General features: G+C 39.8%; 1 protein-coding gene across 1 annotated transcript; it reads left to right on the forward strand.

The window, feature by feature from the left end:
• The first annotated feature begins 253 nt into the window (after window positions 1–253).
• On the forward strand, window positions 254–2,406 carry soul2 (heme-binding protein soul2). The gene is made up of 4 exons (XM_069658897.1): window positions 254–406; window positions 518–635; window positions 1,005–1,161; window positions 1,870–2,406. Exons 1-4 carry the CDS (start codon window positions 293–295, stop codon window positions 2,036–2,038), a joined length of 558 nt encoding a protein of 185 aa, XP_069514998.1. The 5' UTR covers window positions 254–292; the 3' UTR covers window positions 2,039–2,406.
• The last annotated feature ends 21,151 nt before the right edge of the window (window positions 2,407–23,557 follow it).

Consider the following 23,557-nt stretch of genomic DNA (forward strand, 5'->3'; position numbering starts at 1 on the left):
TTGCATGGACAAGATGAATCTTTGTTTAGTACTGAACTAAGCCCTACAATGTGAATAAAACAAGATAAAAGTCAGAAAAAGATCAACATGTTTCAAATATCTGTTGACTATCCCAAAAAGATCTGAACAGGAAGTTACTTGTGGCATTGTGACGCGGAGGTATCTTCCTTCAAGGGGGGACAACAATGTGGGAGTGTCTGTGTTAACCTGATAAACCAGTAAATCGGTGTGCTCATTCAGCCTAAAACAGTCTGCAGCTGCTTTGTGGTGTTATTTTGAAGAGTCGGGGAGGATGGAGCAGCCACTGGTCCTGCTGGTATCTTTTCTCCTGGTGTCACTCTGCAGAGGACAAAGCTTGTGCAGTAACGAGACCTGTCCCAAATACGAAGTGTGTGATAAAAATGAGGTAGGTTTTTAAAGCAGTTATCTCACACACACACACACACACACACACACATGTTGTTGGCATGCTCTTTTTCCAGAGGTCATGTTGGAAAACTGTTTCTTTTGTGTACAGGATTTTGAGATGCGTTCCTATGGTGAAACTGAATGGCTCACCACCAAGGTAGACAACAGTGCCATATGGGATGCACATTTAAGGTTGAAGGATTACTGCAATAAACAGAAGGAAGCAGGTATGTCAGAGTCGAAAACAAATGCTTCACACATACAGACAGTTTTATAATTTTGTTCAAGGAAAAAAAAAACATACTCAACCTTAGGAGCAAAACAATTGCTGTTCCCAGCAACTCATGCGTAAGACAGAGGTCATTAAATGGGTGCGGTATATTACTGAACAAGTAAGTATGGTGGAGAATGGAATTAAAATAAGGTCTTGCTTTTATGTATCCTTGTAAAATGCACCATTAAAGATTTCTAAGAATCCATACAGATGTTTATAACTGTAGTTTTTTTTTTCCCCGAAAACAGTAAAAGTTTTTACTATCTTTTTACTATCTTTTAATCTTTACATACAGTATTAAAGAAATGTTTGTCTCCTCCAGGGTATATAATCCGTGATGACACCTGGCCTGTGCTGCTCACACAAGGTCCAGACGGCTGCACTTTGTCCTGGTTTGTTCCTCCCAACACAGAAAAGCCTAAAACCCTCGATGAATTAGTCACATTTGAAACCAAACCTGCGGGCATCTACTATGTCAAGTAAGCAGTTGTAACTTTTTCACTTTTATTATTTAGTAAGGAAAGCTTCCAAAAAGTAATGGGACAGAAGTTCCAATGGGTAAAATGACTAACTACATTTGACGTTTACTGAGGTCAGAATTTACTTTAAGCTAATAATGCAGATTTAAGCCATCAGAAAATTGTGCATTAAACTGTGTTCTTCTGTGCCACAACTGCCATACCCCTCACATGTCCAGGATCCTCAACACAAACGGAACCTGGCATACAAACATCCAGCCACACACACACACACACACACACACACACACACACACACCATACACACCACACACCATACCTGAGTCTAATTTCTACTCCCAGACTGTAATGATATTAACACTTACACTGTCGTAACTTTTCTATACTATTGGTTTATTTTATTTTATTTATTTATTTTGGTTTGTTTGTCTGATTGTTCTGCTTATCTGTTTGTGTGTTTTTTCTGTTCAATGTCACTATCTTGTTTGTCATGTTAATCCACAAAGAAAAAAGAAAATTGTGCATTAAGCAAGCGAGTTAAACACAACATTCATTCAACACAGAAACTGAAGCTAAATAAAAAGAATGAGAGAACCAAATAACGCCTCACACCAGCTTAAATCTGAAACTGTATGATGACTTTTACAATGCATTTGATCGTAATCTGAAACCCTTTTCTCCTGTTTTTGTTTCCACATTACACGAAAGGGTCTTCGGTGGCTTTCCAAGCTTGGCAAGTGGTCAAACAACCAAAGAGCAGCTTTGTGCTGTCTTGGACAAAGCTTTGAAAACCTATGACCACAACAGTTTCTCTGGAGCTGGCTATGAGCCGTATTTGTCTATTACTCACCACAATGAAGTCTGGATCCACGCCTGACTACTTCAACGAAACCTAAACAAGTGAACATTATATAGTCACTGTGCTAACTCTGTATGTATCCTCCTTCTACTGTCTTCTTAGTTAGAAAATCAAGTAAATGTAGCAGATTCACATGCACCTGTTGACACTGTTAACACAAATTCTGTTTTCCAGCTGGCTGCAGTCCGCAGTCAGACTTGTTTTTGGCAGCCAGCAGACACACATGCTCAGATACTTCTATTGCGTGCAGGAAACCTGTTTCAGGAAAGTTGTGCAATTTACCAGCAGCCTCCTTTCATTTTACATAACTGATGATGTTTTATCTGTTTATCATTCTTCTTGTTCCAGTTATATCTGCTATAAATAAAAACACATTCCTGACCTTGCCTTAAGAGTTTGTGACAGTTTGTCTTTGTTTGCATGTTTGTTTAATGTTGCATTGTTTCTTCTATCACTCTATCACATTGACAGTTCATGGTAGGTCAGCCATGGGCAATTTTAGACCCTTTTTAGGGGTGCTTCATCTCAGCACCCCTGAAATAATAATAACAATAATAATGATTATTATTATTATTCATAACGAACTTATCTAGACCATTGGAAAAAACATCACGGGTTCAAAAAGCTTTATTTAAAAGGTTTAATATCCAATATTCTATGTATGTAGATGCCGTCGTATCCGGACCCGATGTTTGACATGCGCATCTGTTTTAACCTCCGCAGCTTTTTTGTCTTTGCTGCAGTGATTTTAGCCACTCAAGAAACTCAGACCAATGCATTTGTTGTAAATCATCACACGTGACACTGTTCAAGGTCAAGGTCAAGGTATCTTTATTTGTCTCCCGTGGGATAAATTTGTCTCGGACAGAGGGGTCTGCTGCAGACAGGACATTCCACCCACAACAACATTCCACTACACACATACAATAGTCAAAAATAACAATGAACAATATATAATAAATAAAATACTCAGCAGAGTCACATAAAGTGCAATTCATAAAGTGCAATTCATAAAGTGCAAATTCAGCGTCACATAGCCCCTGATCATTTCCGTCCATCCTGAACAATCTGCCCATTAATGAGCTTGACTGAGAGTAGGATGAACAAATGCTTATATCTGTTGTGCTTACATAGAGGGACTCTATACCTCCTTCCTGAGTTCAATAAAACATATTCAGAGTGCAGTACGTGAGATGTGTCAGATAAGATGTTATCCGCAAGTTTAAGGATTGATTGTTCAAACAGGTCTTGGGGAGTTACAGGTGCTGTCATACCCATGATTTTCCCTGCCGTTTTAATCAGATTTAATATCTGAGCCTTTGATTTAACAGTTAGGTTGCCGAACCAGCTGATAATGCCATACTGTAAGACAGATTCAATGGTTGCTCTATAGAAAATCAACATAATATTCCTACAGACACCAAACACTCTGAGCCGACGTAGAAAATGCAGGCGCTGGTGGATTCGGGCACAGACACTTGACACTTGCGTGTGCCAGCTTAAGTCGCTATTAATATGGACCCCCAGATATTTATAAGAATTAACCTGGTCAATGTTACGTCCGTGTATGGCTACGGAGCTGTGATCCCCAACTGACCTTGGATCCATCAGCATCTCCACTGTTTTACCAGTATTAATCTGGAGTTGGTGAGCGTCACACCAGCTCACAAACCTGTCCACTCCAGATCTGTGGCTGTTAAAGTTGGTATTGGTTTTTAACAAACTAAGTATAACAGTGTCGTCTGAAAATTTCACCATATGCTGGTCTGGCTGGGAGCTGACACAGTCATTGGTGTACAATGTGAATAAAAACGGCGAACTGACGCAGCCCTGAGGGGCACCAGTGCTGCTCAGTACAGTATCCGAGAGAGCAGAGTTAAGTTTAACCTGCTGTGGCCTGTTTGACAGGAATGAACAGTACCACTAGATTAGGAAGGGGTTCACGTTCAGCTGAGTCAGTTTTTGAAGGAGGATGTGTGGCTGGATACAGTTAAAAGCAGAGCTAAAATTGATAAAAACTAATTTGGCATATGCAGAGGGACTCTCGAGATGTTTTGAAACTAGGTGCATTATAGTTAAAATGGCATCACTCGTACTGCGTTTCCTTTTGTACGCAAACTGATGTTGGTCTAGGTGTGGTTCCACCTCTACACGAAGCTCTTGGATTAGCAGTTTCTCCAATGCTTTCATAACGTTAGAGGTTAGAGTCACCGGCCTAAAGTCATTATTCACTCGAGGGCACGCTTTCTTAGGAACTGGAATAATAACTGATCTTTTCCAGAGCTCTGGTACCGCATGAGTGTCAATGGAGAGCTGGAACAGTTGATGCCAAGCTGGGGTGAGTTCCTCTGCAAATGTTTTTAAAAGAAAAGCAGACATATTATCTGGCCCCGTCGCTTTGTTAGTGCGCATTGATTTAAAAACCCGAGTGACTGATTGTGGGTCCACTGTGATTCTGTCCTCGTGCACATTACAATTGACCCTTTCTAAAACTTTCCTGCATTCCCCCTGATTATCAGTTTCAAAACGCATATAAAAATCATTTAGTTCATTGGCTTTTGCAATTTCATCATTGGCAACCACCGGTTTTCTTTTTGTGTCCATGTTTGTCATGCTGCGGATAGAGTCCCACAGTCTCTTATTGTTCGACCTGGAAAGGTCCCGTTCTGCACGTTCCTTATATTGCAGCCGAGTCGCTCTCATCCTCTGATTCAGGTCTTTTTGTGCGGCCCTGACCCCTGCAGTGTCCCCTGATTTAAAGGCCATTTTCTTCCTGTTGATACATTCCCTTATTTCCCGTGTGATGTAAGATTTGTTGTTTGGGTATTTCTTGATGGTTTTCGTGGGAATGATTGAGTCAACACAGAAGGATATGTAGTCAGTGAATGATTCTGTGGCTGTGTTAATGTCTGCATCCTGGAAGAAAATGTCCCAGTCCGTACATAAAAAACATCCTTTCAGCTCCTCTGTTTTATCAGCTGACCACACTTTGACAGAGTGGACTTCAGGTTTGCTGGATTTAAATGCTGATCAGTATGTGGGGAGGAGCTGGACTACATTGTGATCTGAATTGCCCAGGGGAGGTCTGGCTCTGGCCATATAGGCATCTTTAATATTCCCATAGCACAAGGGTCTTATTGTTCCTGGTGCTACACTGGACATATTGAAAAAAACCAGGAAGGGACTTATCTAAACTGCAGTGGTTTAGATCACCCAGAATAAACATTGGAGCGTCCGGTTTGTTTTGAAGATGGGAGTGAACACAGTCTGAAATGTGTCTAGCTGCCCTGCTGGCATTTCCAGTCAGGCAAGTCTCTTACTCAGATAAACATTGCGACTGGACTCGGTGGGTGTGTGAGAATACAGAAACTCATGGAGGAGCCACCCAAGAGGAGAGTTACAGAGACACAGTGGGAGAAAATAAGTGAGTCAGGGAAAAGTAGACATGGTGATCTGAAATAAGAAAAGCAGAAAACCGAGCTTTTAACCAAGACTGGACCCCCCCCCCCCCAGCGTCCATGTACAGTGCATTTAAATGTTGTTTATTTAGGAGTCGCTAGTCGAAGTTTATTGAAAAAGGCATACACGTCTACTGTTGGCCAACTCAAAATGCATAAAAGTCTAACTGCAATTCCTTTGGCAAAACAAATAATACAATTTGGCAAACATATAATAAAATATGAAGTGAATCCTCCTATTACGATAAAATATTGATAATTATGCCAGGAGTTAAACCTCTCTCTCTTTCAGTTGATTTCTGCCCGGGCAACATGACACTACCATATTGGCTCTTGAAATCCTGCTACAATGTGAAATTCATGCTTGAAGTAACTTTTATTGTTTGAATTTATTTGTTTATTTGTTTTCATTTAGAAAATAAAATGCACTTCCATTACAAAGTTGGGGCATAAAAATAAACCAGAATTCAGGAAAAAAAGGTTTTGACACTCAGACCGCCCAAACCCCCAATTTACAGACACATGCTATGTTTCTCTAGCAATATTAAAGTATTTTATATCGTGATTGTTATATTAAGATAGTTCCCTCCAGGTCTGTGTGAAAATTATAAATACACATTGTTGTAAAACGATTTAATTGTACTTTCTTTATTTGATTTTACAGATGTTAATACAACTGCTAGGCTACTTCATAATGTATGACACTGAATCATAACGCAAGCTAGACAATATGGGGCTGAGCTCCACTAAAGGTCTGATCCTAAAATCGCCCCTGAGGTCAGCTCTGCATGCCTTCATTGCCAAAAGTAAGAGGCATCCGATTTAATGATGTACATGTCTCATCACAAAAATATGTGATGAATATCTGCCACCTCCCTCCTGGTTAGACCTGTTTGATCACAAGCTGAACTGTTACTGTGAATATGCCTTTAGAGTTTACAGTGTTTTCATTTGACTTAAACCCACTAAGGGCCGCAGTGATTAGTGCTGTCGCCTCACAGTTAGAAGGTTCCTGGTTTGGATGCCAGTTCAGATGTAGGGAGCCTTTCTGTGAGGAGTTTGTATGTTCTCCTCGTGCATGTGTGGGTTCCATCTGGGTACTCTGGCTTCCTCCCACAGTCCAAAGACATGCTCGTTATGTCAGTTGGTCCCTCTAAAATTGCCATTAGGTGTGAGTGTGAGCGTGAATGATTGTCTGTCTCTATGTGTGAGCCCTATGATTGACAGTCCAGGTTTACCCCGTCTCTAAACCAATGACAGCTGGGATAGGCTCCAGCCCCCCTGTGACCCTGAACAGGAGAAGTGGTATACATAATAGATTGATGGATATATCCACTGATTCTCATTTGAGAGTAACAGTTTGAAGGTATAGATAAACTTGTCTTACAGCAGTTTTTGAATTAGTCACAATTGTTTACATGGACATAAGCTTCCCTTTATTATCAGGTCAGTTAGACAATTTCCAACAAATGTCCTTCAAATGCAAGTTTATTTGATGCCTGCACATAAGGCTTCAGGATGGCAGGTGATGACGTACATAGAGCCAGAGAGTCAGCTGGGTAGGAGGTCAGGGTGATGGATGGGTCAAACAAACACAGGACTTAAACCAAGGCCACTGAGACCGAGTCATCAGCTCTGTCATGTACCTAACGGGATTTTAATCGAACTGTGGTTTAGGTGCCTGTGAAGAACCAAACTGCAGCCGTTATATGTTTAGACACCAAAACTTCTTGGTAAAGTTTAGGTAAAGCTTATTTATATAGCACTTTTAAGACACTCGATCACAACGTGCTGCAAACACAGGAATGAAAAAGCAAAAATACATGCATAAATAAACCACAGTATCAAACAAGGCTTTAAAGTTAAACCCAAGACAAGGGCTAAGACTTGCATGAAGGCTTGTCTATACAAATGAGTTGCTTCTTAAAGCAATCCAAAGCTCTGATAGATTGTGGGAGTTGATTTCAAAAGGTTGGGAGCGAAAGCAGCAAAGGCACAATTACATTTGTTTTGCAAATAGAGTGTGGGATGGATAGAAGGCTGAGATTAGATGATCAGAGTTGATCTTGTCGTTTATTCTGAATTTAACAGGAAGTCAGTGTTTGGATGCAAGAACAGGTGAGATATGGGACTGACGGCTGGACCTGGTTAATAACCTGGCAGCTGCATTTTCAACTAACTGTAAATGATTTAGAGATAATTGACAGGCGAACGTTTAAAGGTAATTACAATACTCAAGGCAGGAGAAAATGAACGTGTGAATTAATAGCTCGGAATCTGTAAAGGGGAGCAGTGATCGGATATTTCTGACAATTCTTGGCTGCAGGAAACATGACTGGACAAGCTTAGGGGTATGATGGTCAATGATAGATCATAGATCAAGATGATACCCAGATTCTTAGCAGTAGTTTAATACTTAGTTGAAACGGCCAATAAACTGTTAAACAGAATCAGGTCCAATTAAAAGTATTTCTGTTCGATCAGAATTCAGATGGAGGAAATGTAGAGACATCTCTTGGATAGCGGCTCAGTATGAAGAGAGGACATTAGGGATACGACCGCACCCAACGCCACTTTACCACTTGGCGCGAGCCTCCAATCAGTTAAGCAGGTAGGCGGAGAAGGAGCAATGTCACTTTTCAGAAAAAGGCCTATTCCTCACAGTCAGCACTAACATATGGTTACTATATGTGATATGTTGTGTTGTACTGAATGTGTCATAGGTAACACAAAAGCAAAATGTGTGGCAGTGTCATGTTTGTTAAGTAAGTGTTGAAATGTCAGCAACAGTTGCAGTTGCATCATTGTGTCTATTTACTTTGTTATAGCCAGGAAGTGAGGAACCTGGGATGAAAATGTAACATTCTTTTAAAGTCATTATGAAAACTGTAATGATATTATTAAGTACTCATATCGGTACTCGGTATCGGCAAGTACCCAAATGTAAGTACTTGTATTTGTACTTGGTCTTAAAAGAAGTGGTATCAGTGCATCCCTAGAGAACAGCTGACTTATTATTGGGTTAGTGCAAACAAATAGATCTGAGTGTCGTCGACATAACAGCGATATGATACATGAAAGATGCAGAGGAAGCATGTATGGAGAGAATGGGACTGGACGAGGAGAGGTAGGATTTAGGATTCATGCTGTAGGCTCATATAGTGTGTTAGAATTGGCCTCTGGTTTCACCTTCAGTGTGAGCAGTGGTGTCCTGACTGAAAGAGCTGGCAGGGAACACTTAAACAACACATCCTAGATCTCGATGAATGAAAATCTTTATTCATTACATAGAATGATCAAAGGAAATCAAAATCATTAACCCCTGGAGGTCTGGATTCAGAATCATACTCAAAATAAATGTGGAAACATCTGATCACAGGCTGATCCAACTTCTGTGGAAATTGGATATGGGCATCAGTCAACTCCTGGACAGTCTGTAGGGGGCGCTGTGGTGCGACATGGCGTCGGTGGATGGAACGAGACATGATGTCCCAGAGGTGCTCGATTGGATTCAGGTCTGGTCTGGTCATGCACGAACTGCTGTCACACTCCAGCCACATGTGGTCGAGCATTGTCATGCATCAGAAGGAACCCAGGGCCCACTGCACCAGCATATGGTCTGACAATGGGTCTGAGGATCTCATCCCGGTACCTAATGGCAGTCAGGGTACCTCTGGCTAGCACATGGACGTCTGTGCGGCCCTCCAAGGAAATGGCTCCCCAGACCATCACTGACCCCCCGCCAAACCGGTCATGCTGGAGGATGTTGCAGGCAGCAGAACGTTTTCCACGGTGTCTCCAGACTCTGTCACGTCTGTCACATGTTCTCAGTGTGAACCTGCACAGAGCGCCAATGGCGAATCTGCCAATCCTGGTGTTCTCTGGCAAATGCCAATTGGGCTGCACAGTGCTGGGCTGTGAGCACAGGCCCCACTTGTGGATGTCGGGCCCTCATACCACCCTCATGGAGTTTGAGCAGAAACATGCACATTAGTGTTCTGCTGGAGGTCATTTTGTGGGGCTCTGGCAGTGCTCCTCCTGTTCCTCCTTGCACAAAGTAGCAGATAGCGGTCCTGCTGCTGGGTTGTTGTCCTCCTACGGCCCCCTCCATGTCTCCTGGTGTACTGGCCTGTCTCCTGGTACCTCCTCCATGCTCTTGACACTGTGCTGGGAGACACAGCAAACCTTCTTGCCACAGTGCGCATTGATGAGGCATTCTGGATGAGCTGCAATACCTGAGCAACCTCTGTGGGTTGCAGACACTGTCTTATGCTACCTCTAGTGGTGAGGGCACTGGCAAAATGCAAAAGTGATCAAAAATCAGCCAGAAAGGATGAGGACAGGGAAATGGTCTGTGGCCACCACCTGCAGAACCATTCCTTTATAGGGGTTGTCTTGCTCATTGCCTCTCATGTCCACCTGTTGTATGTTCCATTTGCACAACAGCAGGTGAAATTGATTCACAATCAGTGTTGCTTCCAAACTGGACAGGTTGATATCCCAGAAGTGTGATTGACTTGGAGTTACATTGTAATGATTATGTATTCCCTTAATTTTTTGGAGTAGTGTACTTCCCCCTGAAATATAGTACTTTAAAATTTCGTCTGAATGAAATGAAAAAAGGGAAATTCATGTCCACTTGCATGATCATGTATTTCACAATCTGTCTAATGTATATTTTGTACCTGCTTTGCTCTATTTATTATGTTTTCAATATTGTTGACATTTGTATAAAGATTATTTAAAGCTTTTGTAAAAAGAGAGAAAAGAAACTAAAAGTAAGTCAGGGAAACGGGGGAAGTGTTTTATAAATATATGACCAAAAAAAGGAAACATAAATTGATTATTAAAGAGCACTGAAATGAAAAAGTAACAGTTTTTAAGTAAATTAAGTGATTACAGCTCTACAGAAATATGACACTGATGAACTCTGCAGTGTGATGCCTGACATTAAACACAAGATGGTGCTGTAGGTGCAGCTGACAAATAAGACTTGAAGAAAGGTGGTGATTAAAGGAGGTGAAAGTATACTAAAAATAATCGGCATTTGATATTAACTGACATTGTTCCTCTGAGATGGAAAAGATAAATGAAAGTTTTAATATTTGTAATATTGCACAATAGTATGTTGTGGAAGTGTTAGGATCTATCATGTGTGTTTAGGTAACTTTAGCACATTCATAGTATGTGAGATTATACCATTATATTTGTAAGAAAAAGAATGTGCTGTTAGTCATTCTATTTTTGATTGATTGTAATAAATCATGGAAGCCCTATGCGGACATGCATCCTTACATTTGATTTACTCCGTTTTCCCCTTGATAACGAGTCATTTCCAATTGTTTTCTTGAGGTCTCAACTTATTTATCTCGTTATCTCGAGATAACAAAGCTGGTTTTCTTGTGATAATGGGATCATTTTCTGGCACTCAAGACACAACAATAGTCTGGCCACTGTGATATCACAAACCAGGACATGCCTTGCTGCCATTGGACTAATGAGGTAAGTTAAGCTTGTTTCTATGTTTGTTTTGTGCTTTTGCAACTCTGGGGATCATATCAAGTTATGATCATCTGACATTATGGTGGTGCAGCGTTGTTATCTCAAGATAACGAGATACATAAGTGTGAATGTATGGATACATGTCCACTTAGAGTTTCAATACTAAACATATGCAATTACTGTATCTTCTTATTTACTTGTTTTACTGGATCTCCCAATGCTTTCACCGGGAGTGAAAACAAATTACTGGTATTACCAATTAACATTTAACACTAGAACCACCAGGGGTAACAGTATACCTAAGACCACCAACAGGTAAAATTTACCCGTTATTAGACTGTATTGATTTTCAAGGTACAAGGTTAATTTATTTATCATTTTACAACACAAAGTTATGAAATATATATATAACAATAAACTTTATTTTATAAAACAGCGTCCAGAGACCTCCCCACCATCAGACTCACCTTCACTCAATGATTTACATTCAGGCATCTCGTCCTCTTATCCATGTCTATTTGGAGTTAATGAGTTGATGAGCAACTTGATGACGCACAGTAGTGGAAAAAAAAGGCATTGCCATAGCAACATACAATGTATCAATCTAGATGCGTCAAATGAATAGCGTGAAAATGACGGAGTTCTATATCTGGGTCAATTTGACCCGCTGGCGGTTATAGGTGTAAATGGCCATATTTAAAATCTGGCTTTTTTTTTTTTTTTTAAATCTATTTTTTAACAATAGGGGGCGCTACCGAGCACACTTTTAGGAAAAGTCAAAGATGGGGGGCTGCAATATTTCCTGGAAAAAAAGTTACATACAATTAAAAGACAGCTGCGGGTACGTTGGTGGTTCTAGTGTTAAATACCTGTCAGCTCTGTTGGGTAGGCCCTGGCCGAGTCCAGCCTGAGTATAAGCTTCATCTAAAAGTACAACAAGTCTGTGAGGGTAATGTTTAACTTATAGAGAGACTATGAGCCCTTTAAAATATGATGCTGCCTGACCATGAGGGGCTTTGTGGAGGGGCTTAAGTCTTTTCTAGATTTTTACAGGAATCCAATACACAAAAGCTAACTTGGGAGAAGTAATCTTCAATTAAACCTGTGAATCAGAGGTATATATATGTATATGTATGTGTCAGGTATAGATATTTATTTTCTACAAATAGAGAATAAAAAATAAATAAAAAACACCCACAGGCCGATACTGTGTGTGCCATGTTCTGGCATCCATTTAGAGGGCTCCATGAGATTTTTTAAGCATGGGTTTTACATTCTCTACTGGAGGCTTTACCATTAACTATTATCACCTATCGTCAGTGTTAAGGCTTTGAGTATATGAGTGCAGGTTGGGGTTATTGAGTTGTCTTCTGTCATGTAGAGTATGAGTCATTGCTATAGACCTTCAGGATCTGTAGAAGGCTCCGGATCATCTGTTTTCTGCTCAGCTACTGTTCCAAAGCAGATTTCTCTAAGGAAACAGGAAGTAACCTTGAACCACGGGGGCAACATAACGCTGCACCTCACTATAAGACCCTCATCCACTTAAAGGACGCACTCTGTCACCAAAGCAACTGTTTCTATAGCGGGAAGCTATAGAAATACGAGTGTGACTGTGTGACTCATACTTAATAAGGACTTACTCACCACTCTAGCCTTTAACATGCCGTCAATTCCACAGAAAACACATTTAGAATCTGATTGAACTGAATAAATGTTTGAGAAAAGATTAGAGGATACTTTGCTGTCCTTCACTTAGAAACTATGATTAAAACTCAACTTTGCCACAGTCCATTATTCAAGTTTTATTTATATAGTGCCAAAAAACAACAAATGTTTCATGTCTCTTGTCACTTGACAGTTAGGTCAGGTCTTCATAATGTAGCGAGGACAGATCCCTGCTGTCTGGTTCTGCATGAGGGTCAGGAAAGGTCAGGCTGCGATACATTCTTACAGGATGAACCACAGGGAGGGGCTTAGATAAACCTCCTGAAGAGCTCCTCTTACAAACTTGGACTGACCTCAGCATTACATGTGACACACTTACACTGTGGCTTCGGCTCTCAAAGAGATCAAGTAAACTAATAAAACCATTAACAGCAGGATGTGTAAACAGATGAGCCACCGCTTAGAGACAACATCACATTCATTGAATTCAATTCAAATTCAGTTCAAATAACTTTAAGTTAGGAACTTTTGTAATAGCAAAATTGTATTTGCTGTTAACATACACAACAACATACCACACACACATATCACATGAAACATCCACATAGCAATCGATATTGATAAGTAAAACTTGTAAAGCATATTGAATAATAATCAGCTACAACAGAGATATGATCGACCAAACACCATATTCCAAACTCTTTTTGACGAGTTTATATGTATAAATGCCACCTAAACATGAAGAATTACACTGACAGAGTTAAACAACTTTTATTCCACTGAATAACATGGAGAGTTAACTTCTGATAAGATATTCAGGAAGGGCTTTATGTAAGTGTTGGGATCATGTTTTTATTCATTTAACAGGCCGTCACTCAGATGAAAGCTTAACAGTCACAGAGCGTCAGAACAATCAGTGTGGAAAAACACCGTCACCTGTTTATTGTTCATCTTTAGTTTATTGCACTCCTCATACTTGCATTAGTGTCTTTCGCAGGCTTGTAGATAGGCTACAAGTTTAATTCTGAATGATTAATATAGGCTTGTACGTATTAGTTTAATTTTTAATATTAGATGTTTAAGTGTACAAAGAGAGCAAAGTTAAACTGGAGTCGGATCCCTTGTATGTGTACATACCGGGCCAATAAAGCTGATTCTGATTCATTTAGGTTTGTAGAGTAATTATGTATTTTCTCTTTGCTTCTAAAGAAATATGTGACTTTTGTGCAACCCGTGCTTTTTTAATTACAGTACTCTGTTCTACCATATATCAATATAAATAAATGATGGATAAATAAATAAAGACAAATGAAGCGAGGAGACTGTTCCACAGTTACCAGACAGATAAAGCTGCTCTTGCCTCTTCTCTTACTCTCTTGCCTCTCTTCTCATGTTACATTCTGGCTCTCAGAGGCTCTCTATACTTTATATAACTTCTAATTTTACCTTTTAATTTGCTCATAGTTTGTCTTGAGTCAGTGTTTTTATTTTAATTTAATTATTCTTTGGGGCAGAGGTAGAGTCGGTCACCCTCTGATCAGAAGGTTGGTGGTTCCACCCCCAGCCACTCCTGTATCGTTGGGCACAAAGCTGATGGGCAGTTAAACTACAGAGACTACTGATCCACTGCGGTGAATGCCTTAAGGCCAGCTAAGAATCATTGCTTTTCTCCATTCAGGCGAAACACCAGCCGTTATACCCTGCTGGAGAGCTGTTTCCACCCTAGATTGGAGCCAAAGTGCATCGCTGGACCCCACCAGAGAAAGTTCCTCTGTGCGACTATAAAATGTAAAGGGTTTAAATTACCATCCTTTTCCTGAGCCTCTTTTAAACGAAAAGCCAGCCAATTCTGATCTGCCATTCCTCCTTCACACAATTTATATTATGCTTATTTACTCCCTCATCTGTTCATTCACCGGTAATCATTTAATTATTAATAATAAGGCTTCAGTTATCGCCAAAGTCACCAAGCAGAAACTAACGGTCCATGTATTCTGAACTTGTAAAACAAGATAATAAGATTGACTATTAGGAAATTAGTATTTGTTCAATTTCCTTCCTTTGAAGTTGGTGCCCCTTTCTTAACAAGTGTAAACACTCATTTTCATGAGTAGTTATTCACACTACGATTGCCAAGAGAATAAGCAGCCTCACAGTGCTGCATTATACATCATTTGACATCCATCTTCATTTGGCAGGAAATCTGAAATCAGTTCTTGCTGCAAAAAAGATTATTGTAGGACATGAGAAGTAACAAGGTTTATGGAGATAGAGGCAATCGGCAACCTTTTATCACACTGTTTTTAATCAATACTAATTTTCATCTTTAAAAAAATCTCCACACACACACACACACACATACACACACACACACACACACACACACATGGAAGGTGTGTTGAATATGGTCTTTTATATTTTCAGCCCATGTGATTGAGGGAGATCTTTGAGATGTAAGCCATGTGTGCAGCTCTCATTGGGTCGCCTGATTATTAAGATGCACAATGGGAGTTTGTACTAACATAAGGGTATCATAATATCACTGGTAGCATTATACTTCTACTTTGGATTTTGTAAGGGCAGTATAAGCTTATTGAAAGTTTTCATTTTCAATCAAGCCTTTGCTTACTCGTAGATTTCAAGACAGCATTTAATCAGTGGTAAATTATAAGATGATGTCTTCAGTAAACATTAATATTCAGCAGGATGAAGCCAAAATAGAAGACCAAAGGGAGTCACGGAAGAGCAGGTAGGTGTGATATAAATGTGATTAAAAATAATACAGTCATTACTCTTCTCTGTTAATTCTTATACCACAGACATGAACCCTGCACTGATGAAGTTGGCTTCCCAATACTACATCTGATGTAAATAAACATCCATAAATCGGCTCAGAAAGCATAGATTAAAGAAGAATAAAGAAGAATCCAGTTTTTTTAGTTTTCAGAATCAGGTTTTTTGCCAAGTATGTGCTCACGAAGAATAAATTTGTCTTGGTGTTGTGATGCTTATCAGGCAAAATACAAGAAAGTGTCAGACATAAAATAAAAAATATACATTTACGCTTAAAACATGTAAAATATCTGAAATATAGTAAAATCTATAAAGTGACCAAAACAAAAATAATTTAATTCCAATTTGAACAAAGAATGTGCAATGTTGAAATAGACACATGACTATACACAGATGAGTAGTGTCAACTGCAGAGGGTCAACAGACATGCAAATGAAAGCCTTAAGATTGATGATATGTGTAGTGTCCTTGTGGTGAGATAAGGGTCAATGTCAGTGGCTGCAGTGACTGCAGTTGGGAAGCAACTGTACTTGTGATGTGATGTTTTATTTTGGATGAGATGCATTCTCTTGAGTATTTAAGGAAGGCTGAGTTCGGGGTTGCAGGGGTAAGCCAAAATCTTTCCTTTTGCATCAGCGTCCTGGAGTTGTTTAGGTCGCAGTTGCAGATTGCACCTTGTCGGTAGAGCGAAAGACACAGTGCAGTCTGCCCTTGTCCTAGGGAGTGGCATCCATGTACCAGATGGTGATGGAGGACATGAGGATGGACTCAATGATGGAGGTGTGGGAGTGCACCATCATCAACTTTGGAAGGTTGACTTTCTTTAGCTGCTGCAGGGATACATCCTCTGCTGTGCCTCCTTGGTGAGCGAGCTGATGTTCAGCTTCTTCTTGAGGTCCTGATGATGGTGCCCAGGAGGCATAAGGACTACCCAATTTAGACAGGGAATTCACACAGGGAGATGGGGGCTGGTTGGCCCTGGTTATTTATGAAATCCATAACCATCTCCATTTTCTTATGAACAGAATATTGAGTTCCAAGTCGTCACTGGAGCCACTGGAGATGAGCCCAAAGAGGGTGGTGTCTTCTGCAAACTTCAGAAGCATGACTGATTACTGTAAGGGCTCAGGGAGGAGCGTTCAGGGGGAGGTGCAGGCGCACTGTACCAGGATTTCTCTGATGGACACCAACTAAAGGCGTTGCCTTTCATCCGCAGATCACCTTCCTATCTGTCTCCAGTGAGTGGAAGTCTCACTGTGCCAAGTCACACATCTGCTGAAATTTTGCTTACTGCATATGTATGAACCCAAAATACAGATTTTGCTTTGATTTAATTATAATGAATGGGTCAAAAGGATGTTAAAATAACTAAAGAATGCAGCTTTGTCCAAAGCAAAAAATCATTCTTTGTCAGGTTTAGGTTTTCAATTAGATTAGAAAAGCAATAGGCGTTTGAAATGCTTATTTTTTTTAAATGAGATCTAAAATTATTCATTTATTTTCAGTGTTGGGTAACGTTTCTTTTAAAAGGAACTTGTTATGTTACAAGATGCTAACACTCTGACAGTGAACTGGGCAGAGGCATACAGTATTAGGCACAGCTGTTTGCATGACAACAATACAACACAGGCTCTTAGTCCCACCAGTGTTGTGGATCTGTGTTTAGCTGCAGATGCTTCTTTACATTTGAAGTAGAGCTCTTCACAGCTGACAAGAACTTATTCCTAAGACACAACTTACATTTCAGCTTCATGTTGCTCTTAAAATAATAATGTTAATAATAATAATGTGTGTGTGTGGACATGGCCTGAGCGTGATCTCAGCTGTTTGGGCACAGAATTCAACACTGCATTGAAAGTGGGTGATAGGTGGTGTCTTAGGCCACCACCTCTGTTAAGGGATGGTTTTTCCAGCTTAACATTGATGGCTTCCTTGACACCTCTCTCAAACCAGCGATCTACTCTGGCCAGAATGTAAAGGTTCACATCCTGGCTAGAACTCTGCCGCCTCGCTTTTTGAATTAGCTAGCTACGCATGTACACTGACACAAGTGTATGTTTACCTTCCGCTGGTACACGGCTAATTGCCCAGAAGTAGGAGAGAAACAGAAACAGTGCTTCGAGGATTCTTTCTTTTTTTGTGGCAACAAAAGGAAAAAGGAAATACTGCTTATTTTATTAAATTACTTTTCATTACTTTTTATAAAAAAGTAATGAAAAGTTAGTTGGTTTAAGAGCTCATGTCTCACACTTAATATCAACAAAACTGTGTCTGTATGCTTTTCTTCCAAAACTCGGCCAAAACCTAAAGATTAGCATATTAGATAAGCATGTGAAAACAGTGAGCAGAATCGCAAAGCAAACTTACACACATTTTTTTCATCATCTAAGTTATTGTTTAACCTCCTGGTCACAAGCAGCATCTTCAACAATCAAGCCTCTGATGATGATATATAATAAAGCCATAAAGATTTTAGACAGGAAGTCGATAAGATCACATCACTGTGATGTTTTAATATTTTTATTAAATTTGCTAATCTAAAACTCGTCCATAAATGCTTACATCACCAGGCTCCTCAGGTGCTCAGTGACCTCATGGTCCCACTGAGACCATCCGGCCCTACAACACGTCGAGCATCTAATGGAGATTGTAAGGTGCCCTTTCGTAAGTCATCACTTGGACAAAGCGCTTTTTCTGTTCAGGGGATCAATATGTGGAATGCCTGACCTGCAGAGCTCAAACTGGACCCGGAGTTGGAGCATTTTAAACTCAAACTGAAACAGTTTTTGAAGAGGGCTCAGTCTTGTAGTCATGTATGATTTTGTGCTTCCTGCATTATATTAAATTATATTGTAGGATTGTATTTTGTACTCTGTATTGTTATATCTGTTTTATGGTTTAATGGTATGTAGTCTGTTTTGTACTGTCTCTTGTGCATTTGCCGTTGATTCTATGTATTTTAAAGGCCCATCTAGGGATGGGCATAGCAAATTAGCCAAGGCTATAAATGCTGTAGTTTGTGGCGTCGGTTTACTTGCTTCATACTTGTCCCTATACAAGTAAACATGAAATAAAATCTTATAACATCTAATAACATCTTATTTGCTTTGCTTTTGTTTAGAACACACAGTGAGACACATCTCATCTATCAGATTATCAAAAGCTATTTTCAATTAACCATTTGTTAGACAGAGAGAAATGTGTTCATTTTACAACATACATTTCATATTAGTTAGATTAAGCACATACCTATGTTAGATTAAGATTTCTGTGCGCTCATTTAGTTATGTAATCTTGTCAGAGACGTATGCTGTATGTGCATGGTAGAGACAAACTCAGAGCACTTTATTTGCTATCTTTCTTTTAAAATGTTTGGTCGAGCATGACTCTGCAGTGTGTTACTGGAAAGCCTTTTACACTGGACATTCAGCTCTGTGCATTACCCTAAAGCACTTTATGTCAGTGCTGTCCTGTTGCAAGTGTACAGTGTTGATGTGGACTTGCATGGATTATAAGGCATTAGTTTACCCACATTGGGTTTGGTGCAGGATTAGTCAGATTTTCTCAGTCATACTGTATCCCTCTCTCTCTCTCTCTCTTTTTCTCTCTACGTAAACCTCACTGTCACTGTCATGTACATGCACACGCACACACACATGCACACACACACGCACATACACACACACACACACACACACATACATGCACACACACACACACACACACACACACACACACAGAGTTCCCTGATCCTACAATCACAGGTCAAAAAAACGTGCTCTTGTCCTTAACCACCCTAACCACACAGAAACACTTGTGTGGCATCTCGTTCCTTGAAAACTGCAAATACTTAAATACACAGGAAGTAACAAGAAACATTGTGTGGAGCATGATGCCAAGATGGGAATCTACTGATTCTAAAACTCAAATCATGAATTGCATTTCAATTGCACGTCCATTTTTTGCCCACATGTGATTTGTGATATGGTATAATGTAACCGTTTGTCACAGTCTACGTAGAGAAACATAGATTAGTAATAACAATACTGAGTCCTTGTTTTAATAAGGAATAAACTATCCCAATAGACCTTTCTGAGCATGGGTTACATTTCAACGTGGAGAAGAGAACTGGGCAGTTTTGATGGAAAATAAGTGAAGCATGATGATATGAAACTACAAAGTTGCAAACATGCAAAATGAGAGACAAACTCTTAAAAGTGTTTGTATCTGTTTTTCTGCAGTTTAACTCGACAGTAATGCTGTTGATTAGTAACATTTATACACTTTGTCAAAGCTGCGACTTTTGTGAAATCAGTCAAAGAACATTTTGATGTTTTTTCGCTCCAGTTTGTTTGTTGAGTGTATCACAGTGTTTTGTCATAAAGTCCCTAAACCTTTTCAAAGTAAGAGATTATAACTCTGAAAGTCATAATTTCAGATCAGCTCTAAATCTCTTTTTTTTTTGTTTTTTTTGCATAATCCCACCATTTCTTCTTTTCTCTTCTTTTTTTTTTTTTTTAGCAATGACTTCTTTTTTGCAGGCACATACAGTATGATCGACTCCTTAGTGTGTTTTTAAGCTCCAGGTTGCTGTAAATGTTTTATAGAGACAGGCGACAAACATCACAAAAATGCATAAATAAATTAGATCAACCTTTTATTTATTTTATTAAGTAAAAAAAAGTATTTATACTACTCATAGTACTTAAAACTATGATATTTTGATAATTAACTTTAGTCGAGCTTAAACGAGCTACCACAACAACTGTGTGGCGTGTGGTATGATGGCGGAGAATTTAAATCCCAGCCCAGCCGGAGAGAGAGAGAGAGATTCTCACCCCCAGCACAACAGACAGGTATACTGTAGGTATGTTGATTTTTTTATAAGATATTGTAGGAGCCATTTATTTGTTTATTTGACTTTTTGTGTATTTTTGTTGTATTGCACATCACACTGGGGGGGCAGTTCTATGCCAGTGGTGCACAAATACAGGAAGGGGAAATGCAGCCAGGTGTGTCGAATGCCTGAAGTGCAAACAGGTTTTTTTTACCGTGGCCGGGGCAACAGGTTTTATCAGTGGCTTATGTGCTGTTATACTACCATACTGTTTAATTTTCAACACAATGCTATTGGAGCAATAAATCTGAGACTGAAACGGAAATGTCTGGAGTGTATTTGATGTACACCGCTGATGCCTACTGTGCGTGTCAACTATAGTTCACCGACATCAACACAAAGTGGGTTAATGGAAAGGCACCTACAGACGTGTTTATATTTAAATACACCTGTCACAGCACAGCTCGCTCGGAGCGCTGAATGTCCGTTCTACCTAACCTAATTATTTTATTATTAAGCCTATGTTGATGTTTTAAAGGGCATGTTTATGTTTAAATAAATATGTCCTGCACATTAGTTTGTTTCAGGTATGTCCTCTTGTGGACAAATTGCGCAAAAATAAATATTTAAATCATTCGAACCCATGTGTGTTTTTTTAGAGGAAATTATCATTTATTTTGTGAATAAGTGAGTATATTTGGATTTTGACAGCATTAGCGAGAAATCGCTTTCAGTGATCGCAAAACTGGAAAAGCTCTGTGTAAATACAGTCCATTTACCATTTACCATTTTTAGGGCCCGATCAGAAAGAACACGTTTTAGCAGCGGCTTTTTTGTCATTGTTTTCTATGAGAGGGACGCTTTTTGCGCACTGCTTTTGCATTGCAGAGCAGAGACAGAGTGTGTCTCGTGTTTTTGAGGAAACGCTCTGAGCGCCTTGAGTTGAAAAAACTTCAACTCAAAGCAGAAAAGTGCCTGATGTCATGGCCGTTTTTTTCTCATTGACAGCTAATGACTCGGTGATTGTCTTAACAACAGTAGAAAAAAAAAGCTGCCCCCAGCTGCTAAAACGCACTCTGTCTGATTGGGTGTTTACTTCCACAAAAAAGGCAGTGCGGTGCGCCTCTCGTTTTACAGCTTGCAAAATGTGCTCTGTCTGATGGGGCCCTTAGTGTGTCGCTGCTCAAACACAAAGCTTGCTTAATGCTGGAAAAAAAACAGCCTTGCAAATGCCCTTGTTCAGGTGGATAAAAAAATGCCAAGGACACCGCTGACCTTCAGCTCTGCATGTAAAATAAAATGCAAAAAAATCATGTCACGCAACTGCTGAAATAAAGCACTGGCACCTTTTTGAGTCCAAGTCTGCATGACCTCAGCATGTGGTAAAATAAATCGTTGCTTCACTAAATTAGCAACCACATTGCTAGTTTACATTAATATATCTTGCTGACTGTGGCAAACAGACAGCTTAAGTGCCTCTTGTGTATCATGATCTTCACTCTGATTACATTTGATTGAATAGGGTCCTAAATGAGCCAGTCTCACAATGGTGGATCAATACTGTGTGTGTGTGTGTGTGTGTGTGTGTGTGTGTGTGTGTGTGTGTGTGTGTGAGTGTGTGTGTGTGTGTGTGTGTGTGTGTGTGTGTGTGAGTGTGTGTGTGTGTGTGAGTGTGTGAGTGTGTGAGTGTGTGTGTGTGTGTGTGTGCGTGCGCGTGTGTGTGTGTGCGTGTGTGTGTTACATAGCGAGAGCGCATAATTGTATGTTGCAGTGTACGTCAAAGGTATGAGCATCCAGATAGTCAAACATAAGCACCCTGTACATTCTGTACATTTCTACAGACATACATGCAGTTTTTGCATATTCAAAATATATCAAGCAGAAATTCCCATATAGCATCACACCCTCCTCATAGCAACTGGAAGCATGTAGCTATGCATTAATGGTGATTCTGTTGAGATTACGTGAATGCTAATGTGCATGTGTGTGTGGGTGTGTGTGATCATTGAGGCTAAAGAAGGCCTACAGTATGTATCACTCCTCTATGTTCACATTGATTTGCCTCCTACCACCTGCAGCACAGGGTTCCTGTAATCCAAACACTGCATGCAACTCTTAAAAGGCAGAAGATTAAATGGGCACAAACATTTATGTAAACTAGAGACGTCATAGTCGCTGGATGCTTCTCATCGGCTAACGGAGGTGTGTTTCAGAAAGTGTTTACTCACAGTTTGTCCTCCTGCTGTGTTTTGGCTTGTTTAGCTGCACTCCATTATGCATCCTGCCAGTGTCACAGTGTGGCATGAGAGGATATGAGGGTCACGAACAGATTGGCTTGACATTAAATAAGCTATTTTATTCACACAAACACCCTCATCCCCCCTGCTTTTAATTCGCCTGCATCATTTCATCCAGGTCTCCCGTACAGATGGAAGGTTTCCATGTTCCACATGATCTGGAGAAAAAAAGATCCCAGAGTGTAAGGATGATTTTAAGTGTTTACAACCTAGGTCTAATACAACAAGAATAGAGGGCATTGAGCTGGCAGTAAAATCTATCAGATTTAACTGGAAATGAAAAGACTGGTCTTGACTGGGCGGTTGTGGGTCATCAGCTGGGTGTCAGTTGTCTCCCATTTGGAAGGTTGGTGGTTTGATCCCCAACGCACTGTTGTCTTTTTTTTTTTTTTTTTTTTTGTCCTGTCCTTTTTGTTTCATCTGTTTTGTTGATGCAGGGCTTTGCTTGTTTACTTGCTATTCATTTTTGTCATTAGTCTTTTTTGTCAGGGATTACTTTTTCACCTTCTGTAAAAAACAAAGGAAACATAACTGTCGACTGTTAATTTCTCTGTTATGTGATTGGTTTCCCAATAAACATATTTGAAATAACTTTGTAAAGCTGCAAAATGAAAATACCAATAAAATGAACTGAAATAAAAATCATGTTTGTCTATTTTTACTTTGTGAACCTTAAAGAAAAAAATACAATTTCGCCTTGTGCCTTTGGAGCACGCTATCCTATTTTCTAATGGGCCCTGGAAAACCTCCACCAGACTACGGAAAATGTGTCATCTGGCGGAGGCCAGGGAGCTCGCTAAACTGCACTTCCTCAATCTAGGATGCCCGCCTCCGATGTCATGTCTCGTTCAAAATCGTCAGGGTTGGGATTTTTTTCCCATAGAGGCAGCAAGCCCAAAAAATGTCATGTAGCCATGTTTGATTTTATGCTTCCTGTTTTACAGTTGTTTTTATTGTATGATATTTTGTATCCTGTATTGTT

The sequence above is a fragment of the Semicossyphus pulcher genome, unplaced genomic scaffold (genome assembly GCF_022749685.1).
Source record: "Semicossyphus pulcher isolate SPU_LCO1_2020_fin unplaced genomic scaffold, fSemPul1.0.p SCAF_12, whole genome shotgun sequence".
NCBI classification, from domain to species: domain Eukaryota; kingdom Metazoa; phylum Chordata; class Actinopteri; order Labriformes; family Labridae; genus Semicossyphus; species Semicossyphus pulcher.